We start from the raw sequence: 24,519 nt of genomic DNA, 5'->3' as shown, positions 1-24,519 counted from the left end.
TACTTAGGGCATTAAAAATACTATCGTCATGGAACACCTTCGATGACTCTTCGCTTTGTTTTTTGTATAGGATTCTGCAGTCCTGCTGGCTTCCGTGGCCTCTGTCTGATACAGCCCAAAGCAGGCAGGGAGTGTTGCTTTTTTGAACACCAGGAAAAAGCAAGCAATAGGCTCAAGGTCTGTTAAATAATAGCTTGAACTTGTTAAGAGCAACAGGAAATCCCTTGAGTAGTTTCAGATCCTATCTTTTCTGCATCCCCTTGCCCCGTCCCTCCGCCTCCGCTGTCCTAACTCAGGAGATACATGATTCTAAGGGGAACACATCGAACACCGAACAACCTCAACAATAACTTTTATTCTGTGAGTGCCTTAGACGTTGTAGGTGCTCAGCTAGTATGCACGGCCCGTGGGTGGACACACAGACGGGTGGCTGGGTGGGCTGCATGTGCCAGTACAAGCAACCCGCCCTCTTGGGGGGTTACACGCTTGCTCTCAGTTATTAGTTAAGGTCATTAGGGAGGCTCTGTGGGTGGTTGAGATATAGAAAGATTGCTTTAAAATGCAAATATTAGATGTATTTATATTCAAAAGATAAATTATGTGAATTAAAACATTCCATATTAAAGGAATGATTAATGGATTAAAATGAAAAGGCAAAAATGAAAATTTCAGATGTAAGAGGTGGGGCAGATTTCAAACACGAGGCAGAATACTGGTGCACTATGTACTGACTTCTCTGGGGAGACTTTCACTCTTTTGGATCATCGTAGATATTGCTGGATGGCTAAAAATATATTCACCTTATAAACCAACTGAAAGTCACAGAATTGACTGGAATTCCTACACAGCTCCGAATCCAATATTTTTGTCACACCCACAAGAAGCCAAAACAACTGACTAAAAGTGAAATGCTCAGTCAACCAAATGTTTTGTCTACATAATTTTTTAAAACAAGTTTCGAATGACTTAGTCCCAGAAAATACCTGGTGTTTTGGTTACAACACAGAGCTCTGGAAGAGGAAAAGAACTGAAAGTGCTTCCCCCAAAGTGACTGGATCTTCCTTTATGCTTCCAAATAAAAATATCTAGAGGAGACGGAAGAGTTTCCCCCGGGGCTGTGCTACATGCAGACTCGAATCAGGCCACGTGTTCACGGGCCAGGATCACAAACAAGGCCTCCGGCAGCCTCAGCATCCTTTTCCCTGAGGAGCTCCCTCTCCCAAATCCCCGAGCAGCTCACCTTCATGCCCTGAATGTTCTTCAGCATCACATCTCCAATTCTTTGGTAATCTCCTCTGATGTGAGCATTCGAGCGGCCTTCCCTGCGAGCAAAGCGTTGGAAACCAAAGTGTTAGCAGTGAAAACATGACCGGAAAGTGTGCCAGCCCCAGATGACAAAATATCAACATTTATGTCTTCCTTTCCAATCACCTATTTGTACCTCTCCCTTCTCCGTGTGTCACAGAATGTTTAGTGCCAGAAGGAGACTTTGAAATTACCCCAGTCATTCTGCAGACAAAGAATTCCACCTGTGCTTTGAAAGAGGGAAGAGCCATTTTCTGTTCATTTTAATTTGGTCTCAGTTTACATTCCTTTTCCCACCCCCACTTGGGTGATTTTCTCAGCATTAGAACAGCGTGGAGATGACTTGCAGCAACAAGCTCATCAAACTGATTCTTTTTCTTACAGATTGGGACTAACAGACACTTGTAAGAAGCAAGACTTAGCCTCAAAATCAAGGTTTCGGCTCCCAAGAGCCCTTAGTCTGAAACAGACAAAGGGCTGTGTGAAAAGCCCTTGGGAAGAGAAAAATATAATTGAGGAAGTGCAGGAGACCCATGCACAGAGGCAGGTATGGGGAGAATGACCCAGAAGAGCGCAAGATGGGAGTCCCAGGTTCAGAGACAGGTCAGGGGTCCCCTAGATATCCTGGGTGGTAGATGACAAAGATGTGGGCACTTTTTTTTTTTTAATATATCTTTACTGGAGTATAATTGCCTTACAGTGTTGTGTTAGTTTCTATTTGTTACTGTACAACAAGGTGAATCAGCCATATGTATACATGTATCCCCATAACCCCTCCCTCTTGAGCCTCCTTCCCACCCTCCCTATCCCACCCCTCCAGGTGGTCACAAAGCACCGAGCTCATCTCCCTGTGTTATGCGGCTGCTTCCCACTAGCTATCTATTTTACATTTGGTAGTGTACATATGTCAATGCTATTCTCTCACTTCATCCCAGCTTCCCCTTCACCCCCTTGTGTCCTCGAGTCCGTTCTCTACGTCTGCGTCTTTATTCCTGCCACTAGGTTCATCAGTACAGTTTTTTTAGATTCCAAAAATGTGCGTTAGGATACGTTATTTGTTTTTCTCTTTCTGACTTACTTCACTCTGTGTGACAGACTCTAGGTCCATCCACCTCACTACAAGTAACTCAATTTCGTTCCTTTTTATGGAAGAGTAATATTCCATTGTACATATGTGCCACATCTTCTTTATCCATTCATCTGTCGATGGACACTTAGGTTGCTTCCATGTCCTGGCTACCGTAAATAGTGCTGCAATGAACACTGTGGTACATGTATCTTTTTGAATTATGGTTTTCTCAGGGTATGTGGATGTGGGCACTTTTAACAGAGCATTTGGGTATATATTTATATCTCTTTGGCTCCAGGCTGTATCTGATGTTGATAATCCAGGGGCTTGAATGGCAGTGAGAAAAATAATAATAATAATGGTAGCTGGTGATTACTGAGTACTGGTTACAGTAGTGAGTGCATTACATCACTGAATCCTTGTGGCGGCACTGTGACCAGGTACCCCCATCACCCCCATTAAACAGCTAAATACTGAGGCACAAAGCAATGAAGCAACGTGCCTAATGTCAGTGGTCACGAGGGGGGAGCTTGTACCTGAGCCCAGGAGCCCGACCTATACAACCTCTAACCACAATAACCGTGCACATCTGCCAGTTTACCCGCTGAATTTCCCAGAGAAAATTAAAACATGATTTTCAACAACAAACCTAGCTAATATCTTCAAACCAACTGTTCAGGATAGCCAGAAGCCAACTTAAAGGAAAAGGAAGAATCAGACATGAAAAAAGGTAAAAATCTGGGCACAGAAGTGAAAGGTACTCAGAGTGGAATAAAACACCTGCAGCCCGAGTACGGAGGGTGATGATTTACACCCAGAGATGCCACCGCCCTACACCTCCAGCACCGGGAGGAGTGACTCCCTCTCGGCATCTGGAGCTTTCCATAACTGCCAGCTCAACCTCTGATGCAGCAAGGATTTCAGGATGGGGAGAGGAAGGCACGGAGGAAGGCACTTTATGAAGTAGCCCAGGGGGTAGAATAGTCAGGGCCGACAGAAACAGGGCGGCTGGCTCCTCCCCTAGCCCCCAGCTCCACCCCAACCAGGCAGTGACAACACCATATATTCCACTGGTTCTAACTGAGCATACACTGTGAATTACATCACAGGGGAGACGGGCCCCCAGACCCATGAGGGAATTAAAGTTTCTCTAAAATAAAAGAAGCAGACTTCCCTGGTGGCGCAGTGGTTAAGAATCCGCCTGTCAATGCAGGGGACACGGGTTTGAGCCCTGGTCCGGGAAGATCCCACATGCCACGGAGCAACTAAGCCCATGCGCCACAGCTACTGAGCCTGTGCTCTAGAGCCCGCGAGCCACAACTATTGAGCCTGCGCTCTAGAGCCCATGAGCCACAACTATTGAGCCCACGTGCCATAACTACTGAAGCCCGTGTGCCTAGAGCCCGTGCTCCTCAACAAGAGAAGCCACGGCAATGAGAAGCCCGCGCACGGCAACGAAGAGTAGTCCCTGCTCGCTGCAACTTACAGAAAGCCTGCGTGCAACAACGAAGACCCAATGTGGCCATAAATAAATAAACAAATAAATTTTAAAAAATAATAATAAAATAAAAGGAGCAAGGGTACCCATGATGCTCCCAGCCCCTGCCAGGGTCTTCTACGGCTCCCCTAGGGCTGGCTTTCTTGACCTATTCCATCCTCTTCCACCGCAATGCAGAATCCCTCAATCCTTCTGCTTCCTCTTAGCTGCCAAAACAAACAAGTTGGCTGATGGCTTTAATTACTATTCACTTCTCCTCTAATTAAAATATGGGTTCTCTCCTCACCACTCCCTGAACTGGTTCCGTGCAAGATTACCGTTAACCGAATCCACCGAAGCACGTATTGTCACTCCTGCTCCTGGTCACTCTCTCTTGCGTAGCTGGGCCCAAAGTCCTGGCACTCTGCTCTCTGGCTTCTGGAAGCCTCTCTCTCTAGCCCCCTGCTTTCTACCTTGGTCAGATCTTCAGTCCTCTTTGCCAAGCTCTGCTCTTCAGGCCACTCCTAAGAGGTCTCTGTGTCGGGAATCCAGCCCCGGTTACCTTCTCTCTTCGCTTTCTACTTCTCCCTAAGCAAGCCCTTCTATTCCCCATGGTTTCAATTCACGATGCCAAATCTATGCCTCGATAACCTGTGTAATTATTTCATACCTTCGAGAGGGCGCTGCATGAGTGACCCACAGGCACCTCAAAACTCAAAGGATTCTGCACAGAGTTAATTGCTGCCAAGACCCAACCTTTGCCTCCACTTCCTTCCTTAATGAAGTGGCTGCCTGCCTCAGCCTCAAGCTAGGAGCTTCAGTTGTCCACACTCGTCCGCCTCCCTGATCCCCAGCCATCGGGTCTCTCCCCCAAAATGGGCTCAGAGGAGAACTCTCCCCCAAAATGGGCTCAGCGGAGAACGCTCAGGCGTCTGACGGAGACCAGCCTTCCCTCCGAGACAGCCCTCAGCCCTCAGCTCGCGAACAAGTATTATCCCACCCCGTCAGCTACAGGGCTGTGGCATCTCTGGATTTCTGGCATGTGGCTATTAATCGAGTCACGATGGAGATGTTTATCGTTTGGCCATCCTGGGGATCCTGCGTGTGTCTGGGTGCGGCTGGGAATCTACTGGTTGCTCTTCTCCTTACACACCTGGGGCAGAAAGGAGCTCCCGCCCGAAGTGGGGGCGTTCCTGCTGTTCAGAGCCCCCCCCCCCACCCCCGCACCTTCAACATCACAGGAAGCTCCCTTAGGAGGTGGAAAGTTCTCCTTCCCTCCCTGCCACATCTGAATAACAGAGGAGGACCTCACTACTAAGCCAGGACGACCTGATTTCAGGAAAAGGAGGGAAGACACAATGTAAACTTGATTTCCAGGTCTGTAGCTATTATCTTGGAACTTAAATCACTGACCCCAAAACTTCCAAACGGACGTGCCATTTGACAACGCACGTGAGAAAGGTCTTCAGTTAATCCACAGGACAGAATTTAAATGTTTTAGCGAGAACACTCTGGATTGGGGGTGAGAGCAAGGGGAGAAACAGGGGGTCTCAGCTCCCATTAGCACTGAACAATCCCTTCCCTCTCACGGAGAGCACCCCGACCCAAGGGAAATGAGAAGCAGCAAAGCCGACTGGGAGGAGGGGCGGGGAGCGGTGATGGAAGCCAAACTTTATTGACTTCACTTCCTTTCTTCTTCGCCAACTATTTATTAAAACAACACGTACTGATGTTAAAACCCCAGACGCAAGGAGACCTTCCTTCCTGCATCGGCTGGCCAGCAGAACCTTATCTGTTTCCCTAAGTCTTCAGCGTCTTTACTTTCATTTTAGAAACTTCTCTGGGATAGTATCCCTGGTCCCCTGTGCGCAGGGAACACCCTGACGTCGATCCACCGAGGGGGGGGCGGCTCTAGGCCACGTGGTGACAACAGGCTGGGGCCTGGGAAGTTCACGCAACCAGCAGAGGCAGCTCGGTCCCCTTCCTGTCCCCTCCCCATTGCAGCACACGGCAAGTGCCAGCCCCGCTTGGTTCCAGAACATGGAATCAGCCCACTGGAGAGGGGACGAGACCTGATGCTCTTGCTGCCCTGTAGAGAATTACCGTCGTGTTTTACACTTCCTCTACATGTTAATGCCAGCAAATCCACAAGTCCAAAGCACTGGCTTTACTGTACTCCGCACTTCCAAGGCAGGGGGCGCAGATTCGATCCCTGGTTGTGGAATTAAGATCCCACATGCCGTGCGGCGCATCCAAAAAAAAAAATAAAGGTCACTTTACTATGGAGAACATAAAAAAGTAATTATAACTCTTCCGGAACAGCCTCTGGATGTTAACCTCACAAGAAAAGAGTCCTTGTTTGGAAGATGGGGCCACATATTTGTTGTCTGGGTAATTACCGCGCGGCAATGCAGCTGAAAATTCTTTTGACAATTTCGCTTTGGAAACCCATGTACCAAGAAGCCTTCCAGATGCTAAATTCTGACCTGGGCACCATGATTCATGTGCTCCAGGGAGCAACTACACGTTATCTCAGCACAAGGTTGAACACATACACACACACACACACACACACACTCACACGGAATCTGAGTCTTCCCAACCCTCTGTAAACATTTCATTGACCACTACGTGAGCTGGTCAGCAGCTCAGCAACAGGCAGACCAAAGTCTGGCCCTGCCCTCCCCCTCAGAACAAAGAACCGTCTTATCAGATTAAAACATAAAAGCAAACCAGGCAGCTTGGAGCTGGAAGGCTGACTTTTTCAACCCGGCTCTGTGTCGGGGTGCTCTCAGACCCCAGGAAAACAGATTTAACTTTGTGAATTTTTAGGCCTCGTTTGCAAAACAAACACCATGCCCTAATTCTTACTGTTCCTTATGGTTCCTGTGATTCTCAATGGAAAAAAAAAAAAAAAAGGCTGTAATTGTGTGTGCTTGTGTATCTGTGTAAATAAAAGAATAAGAATAATATGTAAATGAGCAAATGAGCAAAGACAAATTTTCCATTAATATGTAGGGTAGGGGTGGTGGCTGGGTTCAAAAAGCAAATAAATTAGCCAAAGTAATAGATTTTTATATGTGTGTGTATATATATATAAATATTATAAATATATTATATATATATTAGCCGCATGTAATTAATAGTTGTGGATTTCAATATTCTTTGATGAATTTCAATATCCTTCGAAATCCCTGGAGAGGAAAATCCCATTAATTTGAACATTAATTCACATCCCCACTCGTGGGGAAGGCATTTGTGCGAGAGGTGTCCCCACTGGGCTGGGGACACGGTTTCCCTCCGGCAGTGACAGGTAAGGGATCCATCCCGTCTGTCCTTCAGTGCAGGGGGGACACGGCAGCCTCAAGCTCTCCGCCTTCAGTTACACTACTGGGTGGCTTAAAGCTATGGCTTTTCTTCTTCTGAGGTTTAACACCAGGTCCTGTTTAATAAGAGGCACAGAAGTTACAGCCCACTCATAGGCAGGCTTGGTGGCACCCAGATGAGACCTGGGTTCAGTACTGTTAACGGCCACGTATTAAAACGCAGCAGGACAGAAAGGCCGTTTCAAACTCATAAGCGGCCTGCCGAGTGCTGTCTCTCAAGTGTTTCCCAGCAGAAACCCACCTGCGATTCAGGCAATTGGAAAAATCATTTCTGTTTTCCTAAAAAAAAAAAAAGTAGCTTGCTCTTAAAGCACAGTGGGCTATACAGTCGGGAATACAGCAGATAATCCGAGAAAAACATCTCCTGCATATGCCTGAGAACAGGCAATTTTACTCATGTGTTAAAAGGACACAATCACCAACCACCACTGTCCCTGGAACCCTAGGTAGACAGTGGGAAGCTGGGTCGGGGCAGAATATAGTGGGAAGATCACAGTGTCTTTCTTGCCTTTGAAACAAAGATGAAATTTTTAATTTTAAATAAATTTCTATAAAAAAAAGTAAGTGTACACACGTTCCCCCCCCCCCAAGGTACGCCCATGACCCATATCTTGTTCTAACTTCCTTCCACTGTGTATTTTTTCTAAGCTGTTTTCCAAGTAGATCACGCTGCCTTGTCTCCAGTGAGTTTCTTTATTTGGAGAGTAATGATTTAAAACCCTTTTTGCACAGTCTTCTTTTTAAAACCAATGAAAATCTTCAAACAAAAGCTTTTACGCAAGGGAAGTAGCCCTGATCTGCCTGAAGCAGGGAGAAGAGGGGTCAGAGAACCGCCCTTGAGTCTTGCGTTTTAAATCAATGACTCTGATTTCTAAGAAAGTGGATGGTGGGGCATTCGGTCCTAATGGGAAAGGCAGACTGTGTCCACTGTCTGTCTTCCACTCAGAGTTCCTCCCTTTTACGTCTCCAAAACTGTGCTGTCCAATACAGTATCCACGTATGGTTATTTAAATTTTAACTTTACTTAAAATAAAATTTAAAATTTCATTTCCTCAGCCACACTAGCTGCATTTCAAGGGCTCAAGAGCCGCATGTGGCTAATGGCTGTCGCACTGAACAATGCGGACACAGAGTATCTCCACCACCACAGTTCCACTGGAGAGCACTGCTCTAGACAGAACCAGAGAATAAGCTAATAGCCACTGCTTCTGCCTCCTGGTTCATGGGCTCCAAGGAAAGTTAGAAGTGGGGTGTGGGGCTTCCCTGGTGGCGCAGTGGTTGAGAATCTGCCTGCCAATGCAGGGGACACGGGTTCGAGCCCTGGTCTGGGAAGATCCCACGTGCCACGGAGCAACTAGGCCCGTGAACCACAACTACTGAGCCTGCGCGTCTGGAGCCTGTGCTCCGCAACAAGAGAGGCCGCGATAGTGAGAGGCCCGTGCACCGTGATGAAGAGTGGCCCCCACTCGCCACAACTGGAGAAAGCCCACGCACAGAAACGAAGACCCAACACAGCCAAAAATAAATAAATAAATCAAAAAAAAAAAAAAAGAATCCGCCTGCCAGTGCCGGGGACACGGGTTCGAGCCCTGGCCCGCGAAGATCCCACACGCCGCAGAGCAACTCAGCCCGTGTGCCACAACTGCTGAGCCTGAGCTCTACAGCCCGCGAGCCACAACTACTGAAGCCCATATGCCACAACTACTGAATCCCGCGTGCCTAGAGCCCGTGCTCTGCAACAAGAGAAGCCACTGCAATGAGAAGCCCGCACATCACAACGAAGAGTAGCCCCCGCTCGCCACAACTACAGAAAGCCTGCGCACAGCAACGAAGACCCAATGCAGCCAAAAAATAAAAACAAATTATAAAATAAATAAATCTACTAAAAAAAATAAGTGGGGTGTGGTCCTCCCTAGCTTTACACTGAACAACTTCTGGCAAGGCACTTCCCTTTCAGAGCCTTATTTTCCATAGGCATAAAGATGGGGATAGGCCCACCAGACTGTTTGGATTGTCAAAGGAGACAATTTAAGGGAAAATGCTTTAAAAGATACTGTAGACGCGCAAGGTGTTTTACCGTATACATATCTATGGTCCTTTTTTTTTTTTTTTTTTTTAACGCCTCTAGAATACTGTTGGTTTCTGTTCTGGAAAAGGGTCAGATGCCCAATGGTCTCTTGGCATGAGTAGAAAACAGAACAGGAGCTCTGGAGCTCTGCCCGAGCTCTGCTTCCAAGTCTTTTCAGGCTGCTTCTGGCTGCCTCCTCGGTGCAGGGCATAGGGAGAGATGTAACTGGAACACAAGCTCTCAAAGCACGGGAACTGTGGCCTGTTTGGTTCACTGAACACTGAGAACGGTGCCTAATACACAGTAAGGGCACAGTAAATATTTGCTGAACAAACGAAAAGTGACCATCTCGCCATAAAAACTCTTAGATTAGAAAAAATTCAAATCCATCTTCTCAGACTCTAGACCCAAAGGCGATACTTCTGCAGACAAAGTCACCATAGGGCGAGCGTTGGCCAGATGCCATGAGCTTCCTGCCACTTCCGAGAGGAGGACAAACACCACGGGAGAGCGCTCGGGGCAGAAGGGCCAGCAGCGCTGATCTCCCGGAGCCAGAGCGGGACGGAAGGACGCAATTCTGGAGACCAGGGTGCTGGATGGGGCTCTGCCGGCTTCTGCCGTGTGGCCAAGGGCAAGCCGTGCTCTCATGCTCTCCTCTGAAGAACGAGGAGTCGTGGCAGATGCTGTCCCAGCCCCCTTCCAGGCGTTTAGAACTCTGTGCTTCGACAACACAGCTTCAAAGACACCAACTACGGATCAGCTCAGACCTAAGTCCAAGTCATGCCTCTGTCACTTAAGAGCTGTGTGGTCATGAGCAAGGAGTTTGACCTCGCTGAGCCTCATTTTCCCAATCATAAAATGGGAAAAACAACACCTACACCCGGGGAAATTCTTTTTCACCAAGGATCGGCAAGCTTTTTCTGTAAAGAGCCAGATAGTAAGTATTGTAGGCTTTGCAGGCCATCCGAGCTCTGTCCCAACTACTCAACTCTGCTGATGGAGCACCAAAGCAGCCGCAGACAATAGGGAAAAGGACGGGCACAGCTGTGTTCTAAATAAAACTTTATTAACACACACAGGGGGCAGAGCAGATCTGGCCACGGGCTGCAGTTTGCCAACCCCTGATTCTGAAGATCACGTGGGAAAAGCAGAGTGGTCATTTTATTTTGACTAATAATGCCAACTTGGCAATGATATAAGGTACATGAAGAGTTTGCATATAATAAGTGCTCACTAATGGAAGTTTATTATTAATATTAATGCCACAAACATTGCATTGTGAATACTGGTTTTCTAAGTGTAAAAGCACTACATCCATCCTCATCTGCCAGGCCTCCTTCTGCTTTGAGTCTTTGAAACATAACAACAGACAAATTTAATAATCTTCAAGATTTACCCCAGAGGAAACCAAGACATTTTCATGAATTTGATTTGTGAGTATTTTGAGCAACTATTGTGTGGTGGCCCCTGTATTTGGTGTAATGACTACTATTCATTCTTTTTTTTTTTAAATACAATTTTTAAAGCTTACACTCCATTTACAGTTATTACAAAATATTTGGCTATATTCCCCGTATTATACAATACATCCCTGTAGCCTATCTTACACCCAATAGTTTGTACCTCCCAATGCTGTGAAAAAGTACTTTCTATGATGATGGAAATGTCTTTTATGTCTGCTGTCCAATACGTAGCCACTAGCCGCATGGGACTAACAGCCCTTGAAATGTGGCTCGTGTTACTGAGAAACTGAATTTTTAATTTAAATTATTTTAAACAAACCGCTCCAAGTGGCTAGTGGCTACCGCATGGGACAGTGCAGCTTTAGATGTCCTCGTTTATCCTTGTCTTTCATTGTTTTCCATTTGTGAACTGTCTCAGAATCTGTGTGGAAGATGAGGCATAAAAGGATTTAAAACCACAACAAAAAATGAGCCTTAGCAAGCGTTGTGTTGCAGTCTACCAACGAGAAGTCATACATTCGTTCAGACAGGCAAATATCACCTGGAGTTCCACCCTCGTCTAAGTGACACAGGAATAGCTCCCCCCCTCCCCCGAGGAAACGACCGTCCCGGCAGATGCTAAGACGTGCGCGTCAGGAGCTGAGCTTCCAGGTGAACCGTGAGGGGCGGGCGACCAGTAACTGTGTCGGGAAGTCAGAGGAGGAGAGACGGAGGTTAGTGGGGAAGGAGGGAGGGAGGAATCACGGCTTCTGAACCGGGCTAAGTCAATTTCACAGGTGGAAAAATCAATGCGGTTAATCGACTTTGCTGGATTCAAGAGTGACTCAGGATTCCTGACATGAGGGGTCGTCACCCTAACTTCCTGCTCATGACAAGACTCATGACGGTTGGAACGCTGGGAGCACATCAAGCCTGCGAGGCAGTGGGATTCAACATCAGACAAGGACGTTCCAAGAGACAAGGCACCGCAGCTGATTTTACTCTAAAAGAGTAGAGTTGTCATTGCCGGCAGTGAACGCACCATGGTTAAGACAAGAACCCGCCGCCCGTAAGAATTATCCAGCCATGAAGAAAGTGTGTGGGGCGGGAATGATTACTCCGTGAAATAATTACAGGGGTTCTCCGCAGTCAACCTTGACAAATATTTTGATCTTGGGCAACAACAAAATAACATAGAAATCAGAGCCTTTCCTTATGTGGATGTGGGAAACGGTCCATAGACATCAACTTTGGGGGGAACCAAAGCGTTCATTTCACATAAACTACCTGCAGGGGCAAAGCCAGCCTGAGCTGCACGGTGTGGCAGGAACCGTCAGCCACTGGCGACCTCTCAAAAGTACGGTGGCCAGGGTCCGGTCCATCCTTGGTGATCCAGAGATGAAGCGTGGGGGGCAGACTCTCCGGGTTGAAGGGAGGGAAGGGGGGGGGGCGTGTGCACGTGTGTTTCTCCGGGTTGAAAGTGGGGGGAGGCGTGTGCACGCGTGTGGCACAGGCATGCGCTGCTGCCTCAACCACAACAGGATGCTGTCCTCTTGAGAGAGGATGCCGTGAGAAACTGCTCTGACTGAAGGGTGAGCCAGCTGCTGCCTTTGGGAGTGGTGGCCACTGCGGCCCCCAGGGGCTGGCAAAAAGAACAGGGTCTCTGCCCACCCTGCTTACAGGACCCTCAGGCGTACAAGCTCATGACAACAGGTTGTCCAGTCACAGGGCTGCTTTCTACATTTCCCATAATGATCCCAAGTTCAAACACAGGTCAGAGAAGACAGTGTGTTAATTAACATCAAAGGTCTGCACCTCAGGATAAAAAGCACAGCATCTGACCAGCTGGGATGATCGCTCACCGCACCCCTCACAGGGTCACTTAAGAAAGGTAAAAGAGCCTGTTTTTACTTCCCTACCTGTTTAAAATAAAGCCCACGGACCTCACAGAGCTGTAGGGCCACGAAGGGAAACAATAACGGGAGATGAAAAGAGCCTCCAAGAATGATGAAGATGCCGAGAAGCGAGACTTGGCACAGTGAGGACCGCCTTCAGATGGAAAGGCACCTGGACAGGTAAGCCCCACCCGCCCTCAACAGCGTTCTGAATCAGCAAGATGACAAGAGCTGAGCTCTCAGCTTAGGTACCAGTTTAGCTTTAAACTGAGGTCTTATGTTCAATTTAACCCATCAAGGCCTGGCTGCGAAGGCTGACTGGGTCCGAATGGAGGCAACTCAATCAGCAGACGCACCTGCCACCCTCCGTGAGGTGCCAGTAAGTTAATTCAGGGAAGCACTTGGCAGTGCCCACAGAGAACCCACAGGCGTGGTGGCCCTCGGGTGCAAGGCACTGTTTTGAAGCCTCTGGTCTTATCCTGCACTGGATTCCCTGTGACTTTCTTTTTTCTATTTTAAAAAAGTTGTGGCTATATATATATAAACTAGCATTTCCCTTCGAAACTATTTTTTAGGTGTACAGCTCAGTGGCATCAAGTACAGTCATACTGCTGTGTAACCACCAGCACCGGGCTTCTCTAGAACTTCTTCATCTTTCCAAACTGAGATTCCATATCCCCTGAACACTAACCCCCCATTTCCCTCTACCCAGCCCCTGGCAGCCACCATTCCCTTTTCCATCTCCACGAATTGACTACTCCAGGTGCCTCATAGAATTGGAATCATATAGTATTTGTCCTGGCTTTTACTTCACTTAGTATAACGCCTTTAAGGTTCATCCACGTTGCAGCAGGTGTCAGACTGTCCTTCCTTCTAAAGGCTGAATAATATTCTATTGCATAGATGGACCACATTGGGTTTATCCACTCACATGTCAATGGCCATTAGGTTGTTTCTACCTTTTGGCTATTGTGAATAATGCTGTTATGAACACGGATGTACAAGTTATCTGTTTTGAGTCCTTTCTTTCAAATCTTTTGAGTATATACCTAAGAGTGGAACTCCTGGATCATATGGTAATTCTGTATTTACTTTTTTGAGGAATCCCTACGCTTTTCTCTCAATGATACCCAGAGCAGGTAGGATAATAAGAAAAATATTCTATTCACTTTTGTTCTATGATGGTTCACTGGTGCTTCTTTCTGTAAAGATGTTCCACTTTTGGGGGCGGATACAAACGGTCTTCTCACCCATTCAGTCATTTCCACTCCACTTCAAGCTCAGCCACGGTGAGACAGAACCACTCCACCAGGGAAACACTCCTCATCATAGCCTGCAAGATTGCCACAGCCCTGGAAGGGGAGCCTCCTTTCTGCTCTGGATGGACACCCGATCCCTCATGGACACCGTCCTGTCTCTCCTCCCCACAGAAGCCCCCAGCATCCTGAGGCTGCACCTGCACCCTGGGGAACCTCAAACCATCTCTGTCCCCCGGGCATCACTCTCCAAACCACACTCCCCTCTGGCACCCTCCACCCCCGCCCTCTTATTCTTTTTTCAAATCTCTGGTGGCTTCTCCAGCTTCCTTTGCTGGCTCTTGCTCTGCCATAAGCCATGATTATAGAAAGTTGCCCCCCAAAGTATATTCAACAAGATTCTGTCCCTGGCTCTCTTTTGTCTCAACATTCTCTTCCTTAAAGATTTGATTCTTCTTGTGGATAATTTCCACATCTACACCACTGCCTCTGATTTCTTTCCCAAGTCGGAGACTGACGTTTCCAACTGCCTGTATGGCTTCATTATTGACCCCTTGAAATTGATGTGCCCCAAAGCAAGCTCCTCTTCCCTCCACTTTACTTGCTTTTTCCCTTTCTTCTTCAATGTTGCTCTTAATTTCACGACCATCCTCCCAGTTAGCCAGGCTCAAAGCTCCAGGGACCTCCCCTTCGCTTCTCCTTTGTTCCACGAGCCCTGAGACTTGGTGAATTTCCACATGGGGTCTTTCCAGCCCTCTTGGCTGAACTTCTGCTCTCCTACCAAGCGATGACGCTACCTCAAGGTTCTTCTAAAAAAAAAACCCCAGCTGATCCTTCTTCGAAGCTGTGTGCCCACAGCCAATGCCAAGTGCCTCCTTGCATGCCCCTCCTTGGGTCCCAGCTCCCTGCCAGCTGTCAGCCGAGTTCCGTCCCCAGCAGAACCCACCAAGACGCACTGTTCCAGGGCAGGTCTGCATCCATCTCTGGGGACTGACTTGGCCAGTTTGTCCTCAGCGCCTGTCAGTCATGGAATGACTGGAATCTGGGTCTCCTACCCAAAGACCAAAGATCTTTAGTGGCTTTCTCTGAATGCATTTGAACAGCTGAGTAAAACGTCTTGCTTTCAAAAGGAAAAGCATCCTGCATGTTTTCAGAAGTCACCGAACCTGTTCTGTTTCCTTGTTTTTGAAGAAACAGGGCAACTTGGGCTTGGGCCAGAATGAAAACGGTCCAGCCTCTTCTCAGGTGTGTTGACTTAGGAGAACGCACCATTTGGACAGGGGCAGGTGTGTTTACTCAGCCGGGGTCCAGTCTAATCATTTGGGAAAACTTCCTGGTAATTTTTCCCCACTGCTGATGGAAGTATTTGACAACCTAACTTAGGCCTGCAAAGAAAGGCATGGTGGCTGTGATATTTACGCCCCAAATCTAGGGGACCTTGAGGTGCACTGTAAACTTTAGACTTCTTTCTATTAACAATAATTAAAAATATTATTACTGAATAAAGTCTGGAGTTTAGTGGATAATAATGTAGTGTTAAAAGAGAAAGGACAGATCCAAAGTGGAGTTACTTGGGCTAAAACCAAGACCTAATACCTAACCTAACTGCAGTTACAACCTCCCCCAGGAATGTAATCCTAGCCAGTCAGCCAGGAATTTTGCGGTCAGCACCAATGAGGTCATCTGTCACGTGGGCCCTCTCAATCCCCAAACGAAGATGAGGTCACCTGTCACACAGACCCCTTCTGTCCCCCAGGTAGGCTACCTACGTCTGAAATAATGTTTTTTGTTTATTCCTTGTTTTGCCTTTAAAGACCGTTCCCTTCCTGGAGCTCCTTGGAGCTCCTCTCTACTAGCTAGATGGAATGCTGCCCATTAATGAATCATCTAATAAAGCCAATCAGACCTTTAAAATTTACTCACTCAAATTTTGCTTTTTAATAGAACCAACACTGGTTTCTTAGTTTTCACGAACGTGCCCAGTGATATAACAAGTTGACGTCAGCAGGAGGTTAGGGCAGAGGAGTGTGCAGAAATTCTATTCTCGTGGCAACTTTTCTCTAAATCTAAGATTTTGATTTATAGAAGTTTACATTAAAAAATGGTCTGGGGACTTCTCTGGCGGTCCAGTGGGTAAGACTCCACACTCCCAATGCAGGGAGCCCAGGTTCGATCCCTGTTCGGGGAACTAGGTGCTGCATACCGCAACTAAGAGTCTGCATGCTGCAACTAAGATCTGGCGCAGCCAAAATGAATGAATGAATGAATGAATAAGTATTAAAAAATTTTTTTAAATGGATAAAAAAATATTAAAAAAATAAAAAATGGTCCGTCTTCCCCACCTTTTTCTGTGTGGGACAGGACACCAAGCCCTTTACAGACACTGTCCCATTTAGTCGGTGTGATGGCCCTGTGAAGTGGAGACCGCACCCCACACCTTACAGGTGAGGAAACGAGGCCGTGCAAGGCCACGGACAGCTGGATGTGGACCTCAGGTGGCGTGATGGAGGACGCAGGCACAGCCATCCCACGCCACGTGAGCCAAGCCATGTCTCCCATCTCAGAGTATCAATACACACACACACACACACACACACACACACACACACACACACACACACACGAGTCTGTCTGTCAATAACCCAGAGCAAACTCCTTTCTTAATAAACTCCATGTGATCCATTCATCTCATTGAGCATGTTTGCTCATGGGTTGCCTCTCCTGTGTGGGCATTAATGGCCCACGTGTCCTCCAAGACAGAACTGGCCAGTGACGCCCTCTGCCCACACTGGACATGGCCCACTCATCCACGAGAGGGCCTGGCCTTCCTTGCCCCCCGAGCCTGCCCCCTCCTCTGAGAATGCAAGTCCCCAGCGGGCGAAGCCTGACGCTCAGCAGCTCACTCCCCAACCCACCCACCCGGCTCACCCATGCACTCATTCATTCACTCATTCAGTCATTGCTCATAGAAGAAACAAGAGTTATAAGCCAAATGCAAACCAAGGCATCAGAGAATCTTCGGTTTGTCACAGGCAGTCTACATCAGTTGTTTCAGAAAAGTCATTCATCACAGTCATCTCAAGAAGCAATTTAAAATGCAAATTTCTGGGTCTGACCCCAATGTTCTAATTAAGGAGGGCCGGGTGGGGCCTGGCAGTCTATTTTTTCAAAACTTCCCTGGCCCATCAACCCCAGGTGACCCTGATGCCCTGCCAGGTTTGGGGTTTCGCCCAATAGATAAGTACCTTCTGGAAATGGGCAACCTCAGCTCAAGAAACCCCGAGGCAGAGGAGCTCATTACCTCGTAGGGCAGCCTCTCATCGCCAAGCTGCAGTTACTGTGAGGAAAGCTTTTTCTATACTCGGACACAAGGCGCCTCTTTGGAAATTCACTCCTTTGTTTAAATTCTGTCCTCTGGTACAATTAAGATGACGCCGACGCCCTCTTTCATACCACCAGCCTGAAAAGGGCCATCCTATTTTCCAAAATCTTCTCCCTTTTAGGCCAAATGCCCATACTTCCAACAATTTTTTAAAAATGAAATGCATTCTACTATTATCCCATTTCAAACGTGAAACTCAGAATTGGGTACGGTATTCTGACGGAGCTCAGAACCTTCGAGTTTCAAGGGGCAATCCTTTCCCATGCTCTGGTCTCCTTCGAATGAGGCAGAGTCTATGGAAGAGGTTCTTGACCTTGGCTGCATGCGTTCTTGACCTTGGCTGCACGCTGGAATAATCACCTGGGAAGCTTTAGGAACTACTGATGCTTAGGGCCTACCTCTCAGAGATTCTGATACAACCGTCTGGGGCTCTGCCTGGTTATCAAGGTTTTTTTTTCTAAAGGTTCTAGGTGATTTTAATGAGCAGCCAATGTTGAGAGCTACAGATACAATAGACGTTGATCTCTCTCTGTGTTATTCTATTGGCTCACACTAAACTCATCACACTCAACCTTTTGCCTTGAATCCCTGCCGAGGCAGGTCTTCCTCATCATGCCCTTAAGGAACTGATTAGCTGAACTTAATGGCAGGCTTTTACAATGACTTCCAATAAACGTCATAAGTTTGGTGTGCGTCCACTGTTGTAAGGCTATTGAAGGTCAAGTCAATTGAGCTGCATATTGACTATGTGCTCTCTCTTTAGCTTTGAGTCTTTAACATGCTGCTGGTATCTTCATGGAAAACATGAATAAAATTGTAGATCTCTGAACGACACTCTACTGAAAATTCTATGGGAAATAAATGACAGCAAGTGCTTTTTAAGCAACTGGATATTCTTTCACAGATAAGGGCTAAAGATTTATGGTCAGAGATAAGTCCAGGAGCATGGCGTCATTCCTAGAATGAAATGTTTCATACAGCTCTCCAAAGTTCTCTGGTGGCAGTGGTAGGTAGTTAGTCAGACACGAGCAGGTCCCTGCCCCGTCCTGGATGGGGATCATCTTTCCCTCCCCCATCTGGACACTGGTGATCAGAACATGCCCAGAGGTCCTCCCTCTTGTGGTCAAGGACCACCGCTAAGTTTCCAGCCTTATCAGGACCAAGCAAGATAAAACTGCCAGAACAGGTTGGTGCAGGCACACCAAGACCCAAAAGGTGACTCAAAGAGTGACAGGGTGGGGTTCGTTATGCTGTAATTATAATAAATTAGCATTGTAGTTTTTGTTCCTCCCCACCCCCCTCGTGTTTCACTTGGGTGCTTATGGGTAAGCACCTGCGCACTAAGGGAGAAGTAATACAACCTAAAGCTGTCAATCAACTTGTCAGTCAAATGACACAGGACACAGGGAGGGACCACGACTCTAAAAAACCCAACCCTACCCCCCTTGTGGGACGGCTTCTGGTTTCCAGGCAGCCGGCTCTTGTCCTTTCTCAGGAGCACACTTTTGCTTTGTTTAACAAAACTCTTGTTACTTAAAACTGCTCTATGTCTCTCGTCTGAATTCTTTCCCTGGAGAGGACAAGAACCAAGGAAACGGCTGTTCTGCCAGTGACAGCAGCAGCTAGCGCAAGCCCCCATGCTGGGCTGCCAGGGTGCTGCCAGCGGAGGACATCTCCTGTGTGTGACTGCCCCAGTCTTATTTATTTTATTTTTAAAAATTTATTTATTTATTTATTTTTGGCTACACTGGGTCTTCACTGCTGCGTGTGGGCTTTCTCTAGTTGCGGCGAGTGGGGGCTACTCTTCGATGCGGTGCACGGGCTTCTCACTGCAGTGGCTTCTCTTGTTGCGGAGCACAGGCTCTAGGCGTGCGGGCTTCAGCAGCTGTGGCACGTGGGCTCAGCAGTTGTGGCACATGGGTCTTAGAGCGCAGGCTCAGTAGTTGTGGCGCACGGGTTTAGCTGCTCCGCGGCGTGTGGGGTCTTCCCGGACCAGGGCTCGAACCCATGTCCCCTGCATTGGCAGGCGGATTCTTAACCACTACGCCACCCGGGAAGCCCTCCCCAATCTTATTTAAATCAACTGCCATGTGGACCAAAACTGCTCTAGTGATACCATCTCAAGATGCTCTGAGCCTATAGAAAGACTATATTAATACACATCTCACTGGCTAGAAAATGAACTGTTCGTTGGTTTCTCCAGAGCTGGAAGGTCTTTGACTCCATTATGAAAGCATCATTCAACTTTGTATGAATGAGGAGACGATATGGCAGAACACAATCGAAAGGCTTCCAGTAAATTTTGGGAAGGTAAAGTTAGATTTTGTAGAATATTTTTTTTTAATTTCAAAAAGTGGTATTTCTCTTGCATTCACAGCACCAAAATAGAGTAAGACTCTAAACTGGCATTTTCAGTCTTTCCCCATCTTCAGTGAAGCTGCTTTTGTACCTGTTCTTTCTCAATCCTGGCTGTGCTCTCCTCCCTGGGGCATCTGAGTGAAGTCTCCTACTTCCTTCTATCACAGCAAAGAGAGCTGCACTTGAATTATCTCCAGGTATAAAAAACATACAGTCAGACGTCTGAGCACATCTGCTTCACAACACAGGGAGCAGCTCTGCGAACCTGTTAACTGGTGCCTGAATCTCATCCTTGGAATCACCAGGGGCAGGACCACCTCATCCAGGGATCCTGCAGGCCTTAATGGTCACTAAACACCCCCGAGACCACTTTGAACCAAACTCTCACCTGTAGTGAGGATGGATACAGTATACAGTGGGTTCCATTTCCACCCGAAACATAGTAGAAAATGTCTGCTATCATCTCCTGGCATTTTTCAAATGCGTGTTTAGTAGATAGACAACTCCTCATGTGTCTACACATGTCTTTAAAAAAAAAACCCCGTAAGAATTTTCTATAGGGGACTTCCCTGGTGGCGCAGTGGATGAGACTCCGTGCTCCCAATGCAGGGGACCTGGGTTCAATCCCTGGTCAGGGAACTAGATCCCACACTCTTAGTGCCACAACTAAGAGTTCGCATGCCACAACTAAGGAGCCCACCTGCTGCAACTAAGGAGCCCGCCTGCTGCCAACTAAGGAGCTGGCGAGCCGCAACTAAGGAGCCCTGGAGCCGCAACTAAGGAGCCCTGGAGCCGCAACTAAGAAGCCCACGTGCCACAACTAAGGAGCCCTCAAGCCACAACTAAGGCCCGGCGCAACCAAATAAATAAATAATTTTTAGAAAAAGAATTTTCTATAAAAGATTCCACTTTAGGCCAAGGGAACATCAGACTTTGCATTCTATAGTATAGACAATTTTTCCTGAATTTTTGCACTCATATATTAATCTTTTATATGGTATTTAATAAACAGACTTAACATTATTTTTAGCCAGCCTGCTCTTCCTGGATACTTACGTCAGTTCCAATCTTTTAATTCTTCCATGGCTATCTTTGCCATTTGTCATTTCACATATTAGAATGTATCCTTAAGATAAATTACTAGCAGTGGGATTCAAGGTAAAAGTGTATGTGTGTGTGTGTGTGTGTGGCGTACGGGGCTCTTATTTTTCTTTATAAACACCGTGAAATATAATACTGAAAGCTACATGAGACGTATAATACTTAAATGACTATAAAGCAAGCACCAGTAAAATGTTACCAACACCCCTACAAGTCCCTCTTTTGCCTCTACCCTTTATAACCCTCATCATCCTTCCAGAAGAAATTACTCTATTTTGTGGTATTCATTTAATTATCATCAGAAAACATGCATTTTGAAGAACCATAAGCCAAAGGAAAAAAAATCCAGGATGAGATCTAACACGTGTAGATTTACTAGGAGATCACTGTAAGCTTGGCTTGTCTGAAGCCAGCTTCTCGCTTTATCTTTGCTCATGGGTGCTGCTTATAAGGAACAACATAAAAATAACATGAGAAACAGAAAGAGAGGGTTGGTGGTGGGAGATAGAACTGTCACACGGGATTGTACTCACCACAGGGCGAGTCGTTGCTCAATTTCCTTGAGAAAATTTGTATGAAATTTGTGCAAAGGTTCAAAATTCGGGAAAATGAGACTTTTCAAGGTTTCGGGCATGGAGTCCTCTTTGCTTACTGTGCTCTGAAACCACTGGGAATAAAAAGAGGACACACTTAGAGGCGTTAAGGTGAAGGATGAAGGTCTGCAACTCTTCAGAGGTAACGCTGCAGCCCACCACGCGTGGAGGCTAAAGGGCTTTCCTGCCGCGTCTGTAGCATTTCAAGAGCATCAAGGGCTTTCAAGCTTTACTGCTTTCCCTCCTTTCATTAGATGGGGTAAGAAGTACCCATCTCTTCGTTAACCGCTTCCTGCAGTTTGTTACCAATTGACTGTGGAAGTCGGGACAAATCTCTGAAGTGGGCAGATACTGAAATCAAAACTTCCATTATGGCCAGCTCACTGGGTCATCGCTGAGTTACACCACTTCACGCCCTCTGGTTTAGTCCTTGAGAAACTGCCATCTCTGCTCCTTCGTTGAAATGCTGAGCAGGAAGATGGCTGAACCAGAGAGGTGAAGCCTCTGCCTTCACACACATTACTCATCTCGCTGACCTGAAGTCCAGGTGGGTCCCACAATGATTGCTGAGCACCTGCCCAGGTCACCACGGCTGCCCTAGAGGCACAGAAACCCAACGATTCCAACTGACCTCCGATGGGCTAGGTTCCTTCCCAGAATCCAGGATCATAAAGTCATCTGCCATGCTTTGAATTTGTTTCCAGGACTGAACAGGACTGATTAATAAAAGGCAGTCTTTTGGGCAGATTTTGCCGACATGGCTCAATTTATTGGCAAAGATAAAACAAGGCTTCTAATTCGCCTCTGAGGTCTCCCTCGAGCAAAAACAAAGGGCAAAACACGAAATGTTCTACATCAGTGCAGGCAGACAGTAAAACGTTTAATTTTAAATTTCTCCACTTTAGAAACTTCCTTCCTTTGCACTTAAAAATCACAGTTAAAAAAGCTTTTTAGAGCATATTCCAAATTAAACATACTATTACTGCCTAATTTCTAAAACCCAGAACCAAAATTCTTTTAATTGGAGTCAGAGAACCCAACATTTAATTAGATCCAGCTTGTCTCCTAAAGCTGAGCATCAGTCAAGATAAATTATGTAATCTAAGGCTTTAGGGGAAACGCTACACATACCGAAGTGATGACTTCAAGATCCTTCAGGTACGTTCTCTCAGTGGTGGAGACTTCCTTAGCGATGAAGTACGCTTTGTCAGTTGGGAATCTCTGCAAAATCCATTAAAAGAAAGAAGACATAATAATTTGAGCCTAAACTCTCTAAGCATGTCCTGATTATAAGAAAGTCCTAACTAAAGTGATACATTGCTAACTTACGATCTTTGGTTGACTGGTATCAAGGCTAAATAAACTCTTATCTATTCTCCTTTTTTGGTGTGAGAGGAACTAGGATAGAAAATGGGTTTCTATGATGAGAAAACTGTCTAGGAATGTTTCCTTCTGTGTAAATACCACCCGCAGTGAAAGGCCTCGGATGAGTGTGTTAGCTGCCACTGAGGACTATTCATTCAATACTGGGCACCTGAAAATCTAATTAATTAGGATAATAGAGAGGTGCAGGCTTCAAGGAAATGAACCAAACAGAAAGCACAGCAGCCTTTGTCCTGGGCATCGTGGGCTGGTGGTATTGATTTTTAGGAAATGGAAGTGACGTTGTTCATGGGAACACGAAGGGCGCTGATCCAAAGGGACGAGGGTTACAGCAGCTAAAGTCCACTGGTTAGGTGGGCAGGCAGCACCGCCCTAGAGCAGGTCTGCCATTGGTTTTGCTTCTCTTTAACCAACAATTAAAAGGAAATCCCTTGTTGTTAACCATCTTGCTTCCTCCCACAAGAGTCCAACCGATTCCACCTCTGGGGATACACACGAAGCAGAGATGAGAACAGATACTTGTACACCCACGTTCCCAGCACATTAAGACAAAATAGCCAAAAGGAGGAAACAACCCAGCCGTCCATCAATGGATGGATGAATACACAAAATGTGGTATCCCCATACAATGGAGTGCTAGTCAACCTAAAAAAGGAAGGAAATTCTGCCATGTGCTACCAACATGGATAAGCCTTGAGGACAATTATGCTGAAGGACATAAACCAATTACACAGCGACAGACACTGTATGATCCCACTTATATGAGGTTAATGCCTGGAGTAGTCAGTTCATAGAGACAGAAAGCAGAACGGTGCTTGCCAGAGGCCGGGCGTGGGGAGATAGCACTCAACGTGCATGGAGTTTGTTCGGAAGGATGACCGAGTTCTGGAAACAGTGAGGATGGTTACACAACACTGTGAACGCACTTAACGTCACTAAACGGTGTGCTTAAGAATGGTTCACATGGTAGATTTTATGTTATGTGTATTACTGGAAATTAAAAAAAAAGATCAACAGGCGAGCGCCTGCCGTCCCCACACCTTTCTCCGGCCGTCGTCCTCGTCGTCAGTCCGAGGGCCCACCTGGTCATTCAGCAGCGGGCTGACCAAGGGGGAGGCCTGCTTGGCGTCGGGGCTCAGGTTGGGCGACAGGATGGTGTTGGTGGCTCCGCCCTGCGAGTTGATGGACAGCTCTGAAAGGTGAGGGCTGCCAGTCAGGGAGCCTGTTTGGGGATGAGAAGTATTAAAGAAAAGAAAAAAAAAAAGTAATTCCTTCTGGGACCTGGTGTCCACTTACAGTTTTCACCTAATCAAACCTTTAGAAGTTTGACTACCGTATGGCACACTTACAATGCCCTTCGTGAGTTTCTAGTTTTTTTCCCTAAGTTGCAGCTGCCTTAATCCTAAAGATACTATTCAGTGGAACACAGTTATGTCATTAATGATAAGGTGGAGAACTCTGCTTGGAGCATAATTACAATAGTTTAAAAGCATCGTGTATCTGCAAATAGAATCTTCACCCCCTAACTACTGCCTTAGCTTCTAAGAATTACTCGAGAAAGACAGTGTCTATATCACAAGGAGACGTGGGAAGCGACTAGAAAATAGAGCTATTCTAATAGAAGACTAAAGGACTTGGGACACCCAGGACAGACTACATCTTGGAACAATGGGCCACAGCTAGAGAAAGGGAAAGCAGCCACCTCCCCATTCTACAAAGAACAGAAGCGAGCTTGTTATACCTGGTGATGTCACTCCATGTCTCTCTCACTGTTTGGGACAGAAACACTAGTATCACAATTACA

The 24,519-nt window shown here is 46.7% G+C and overlaps 1 protein-coding gene across 4 annotated transcripts in view; it reads right to left on the bottom strand.

The window, feature by feature from the left end:
- The window catches only part of FARP1 (FERM, ARH/RhoGEF and pleckstrin domain protein 1), a 290,079-nt gene that overhangs the window by 22,629 nt on the left and 242,931 nt on the right, over window positions 1-24,519 (bottom strand). For all 4 annotated transcript variants that reach the window (XM_082366088.1, XM_082366087.1, XM_082366090.1 and 1 more), the window contains 4 exons: window positions 23,756-23,937; window positions 22,464-22,553; window positions 21,273-21,406; window positions 1,241-1,322 (listed from right to left, as the gene is read on the bottom strand). In XM_082366088.1, coding sequence (XP_082222214.1) covers window positions 1,241-1,322; window positions 21,273-21,406; window positions 22,464-22,553; window positions 23,756-23,937 — 488 coding nt within the window. The remainder of the gene's footprint in view (window positions 1-1,240; window positions 1,323-21,272; window positions 21,407-22,463; window positions 22,554-23,755; window positions 23,938-24,519) is intronic.

The sequence above is a fragment of the Balaenoptera borealis genome (genome assembly GCF_965194805.1).
Source record: "Balaenoptera borealis genome assembly, chromosome: 18".
Taxonomy (NCBI): Eukaryota; Metazoa; Chordata; class Mammalia; order Artiodactyla; family Balaenopteridae; genus Balaenoptera; species Balaenoptera borealis.
The sequence above is the reverse complement of the archived record's forward strand: the minus strand, read 5'-3'. Positions and strand labels throughout refer to the sequence as shown.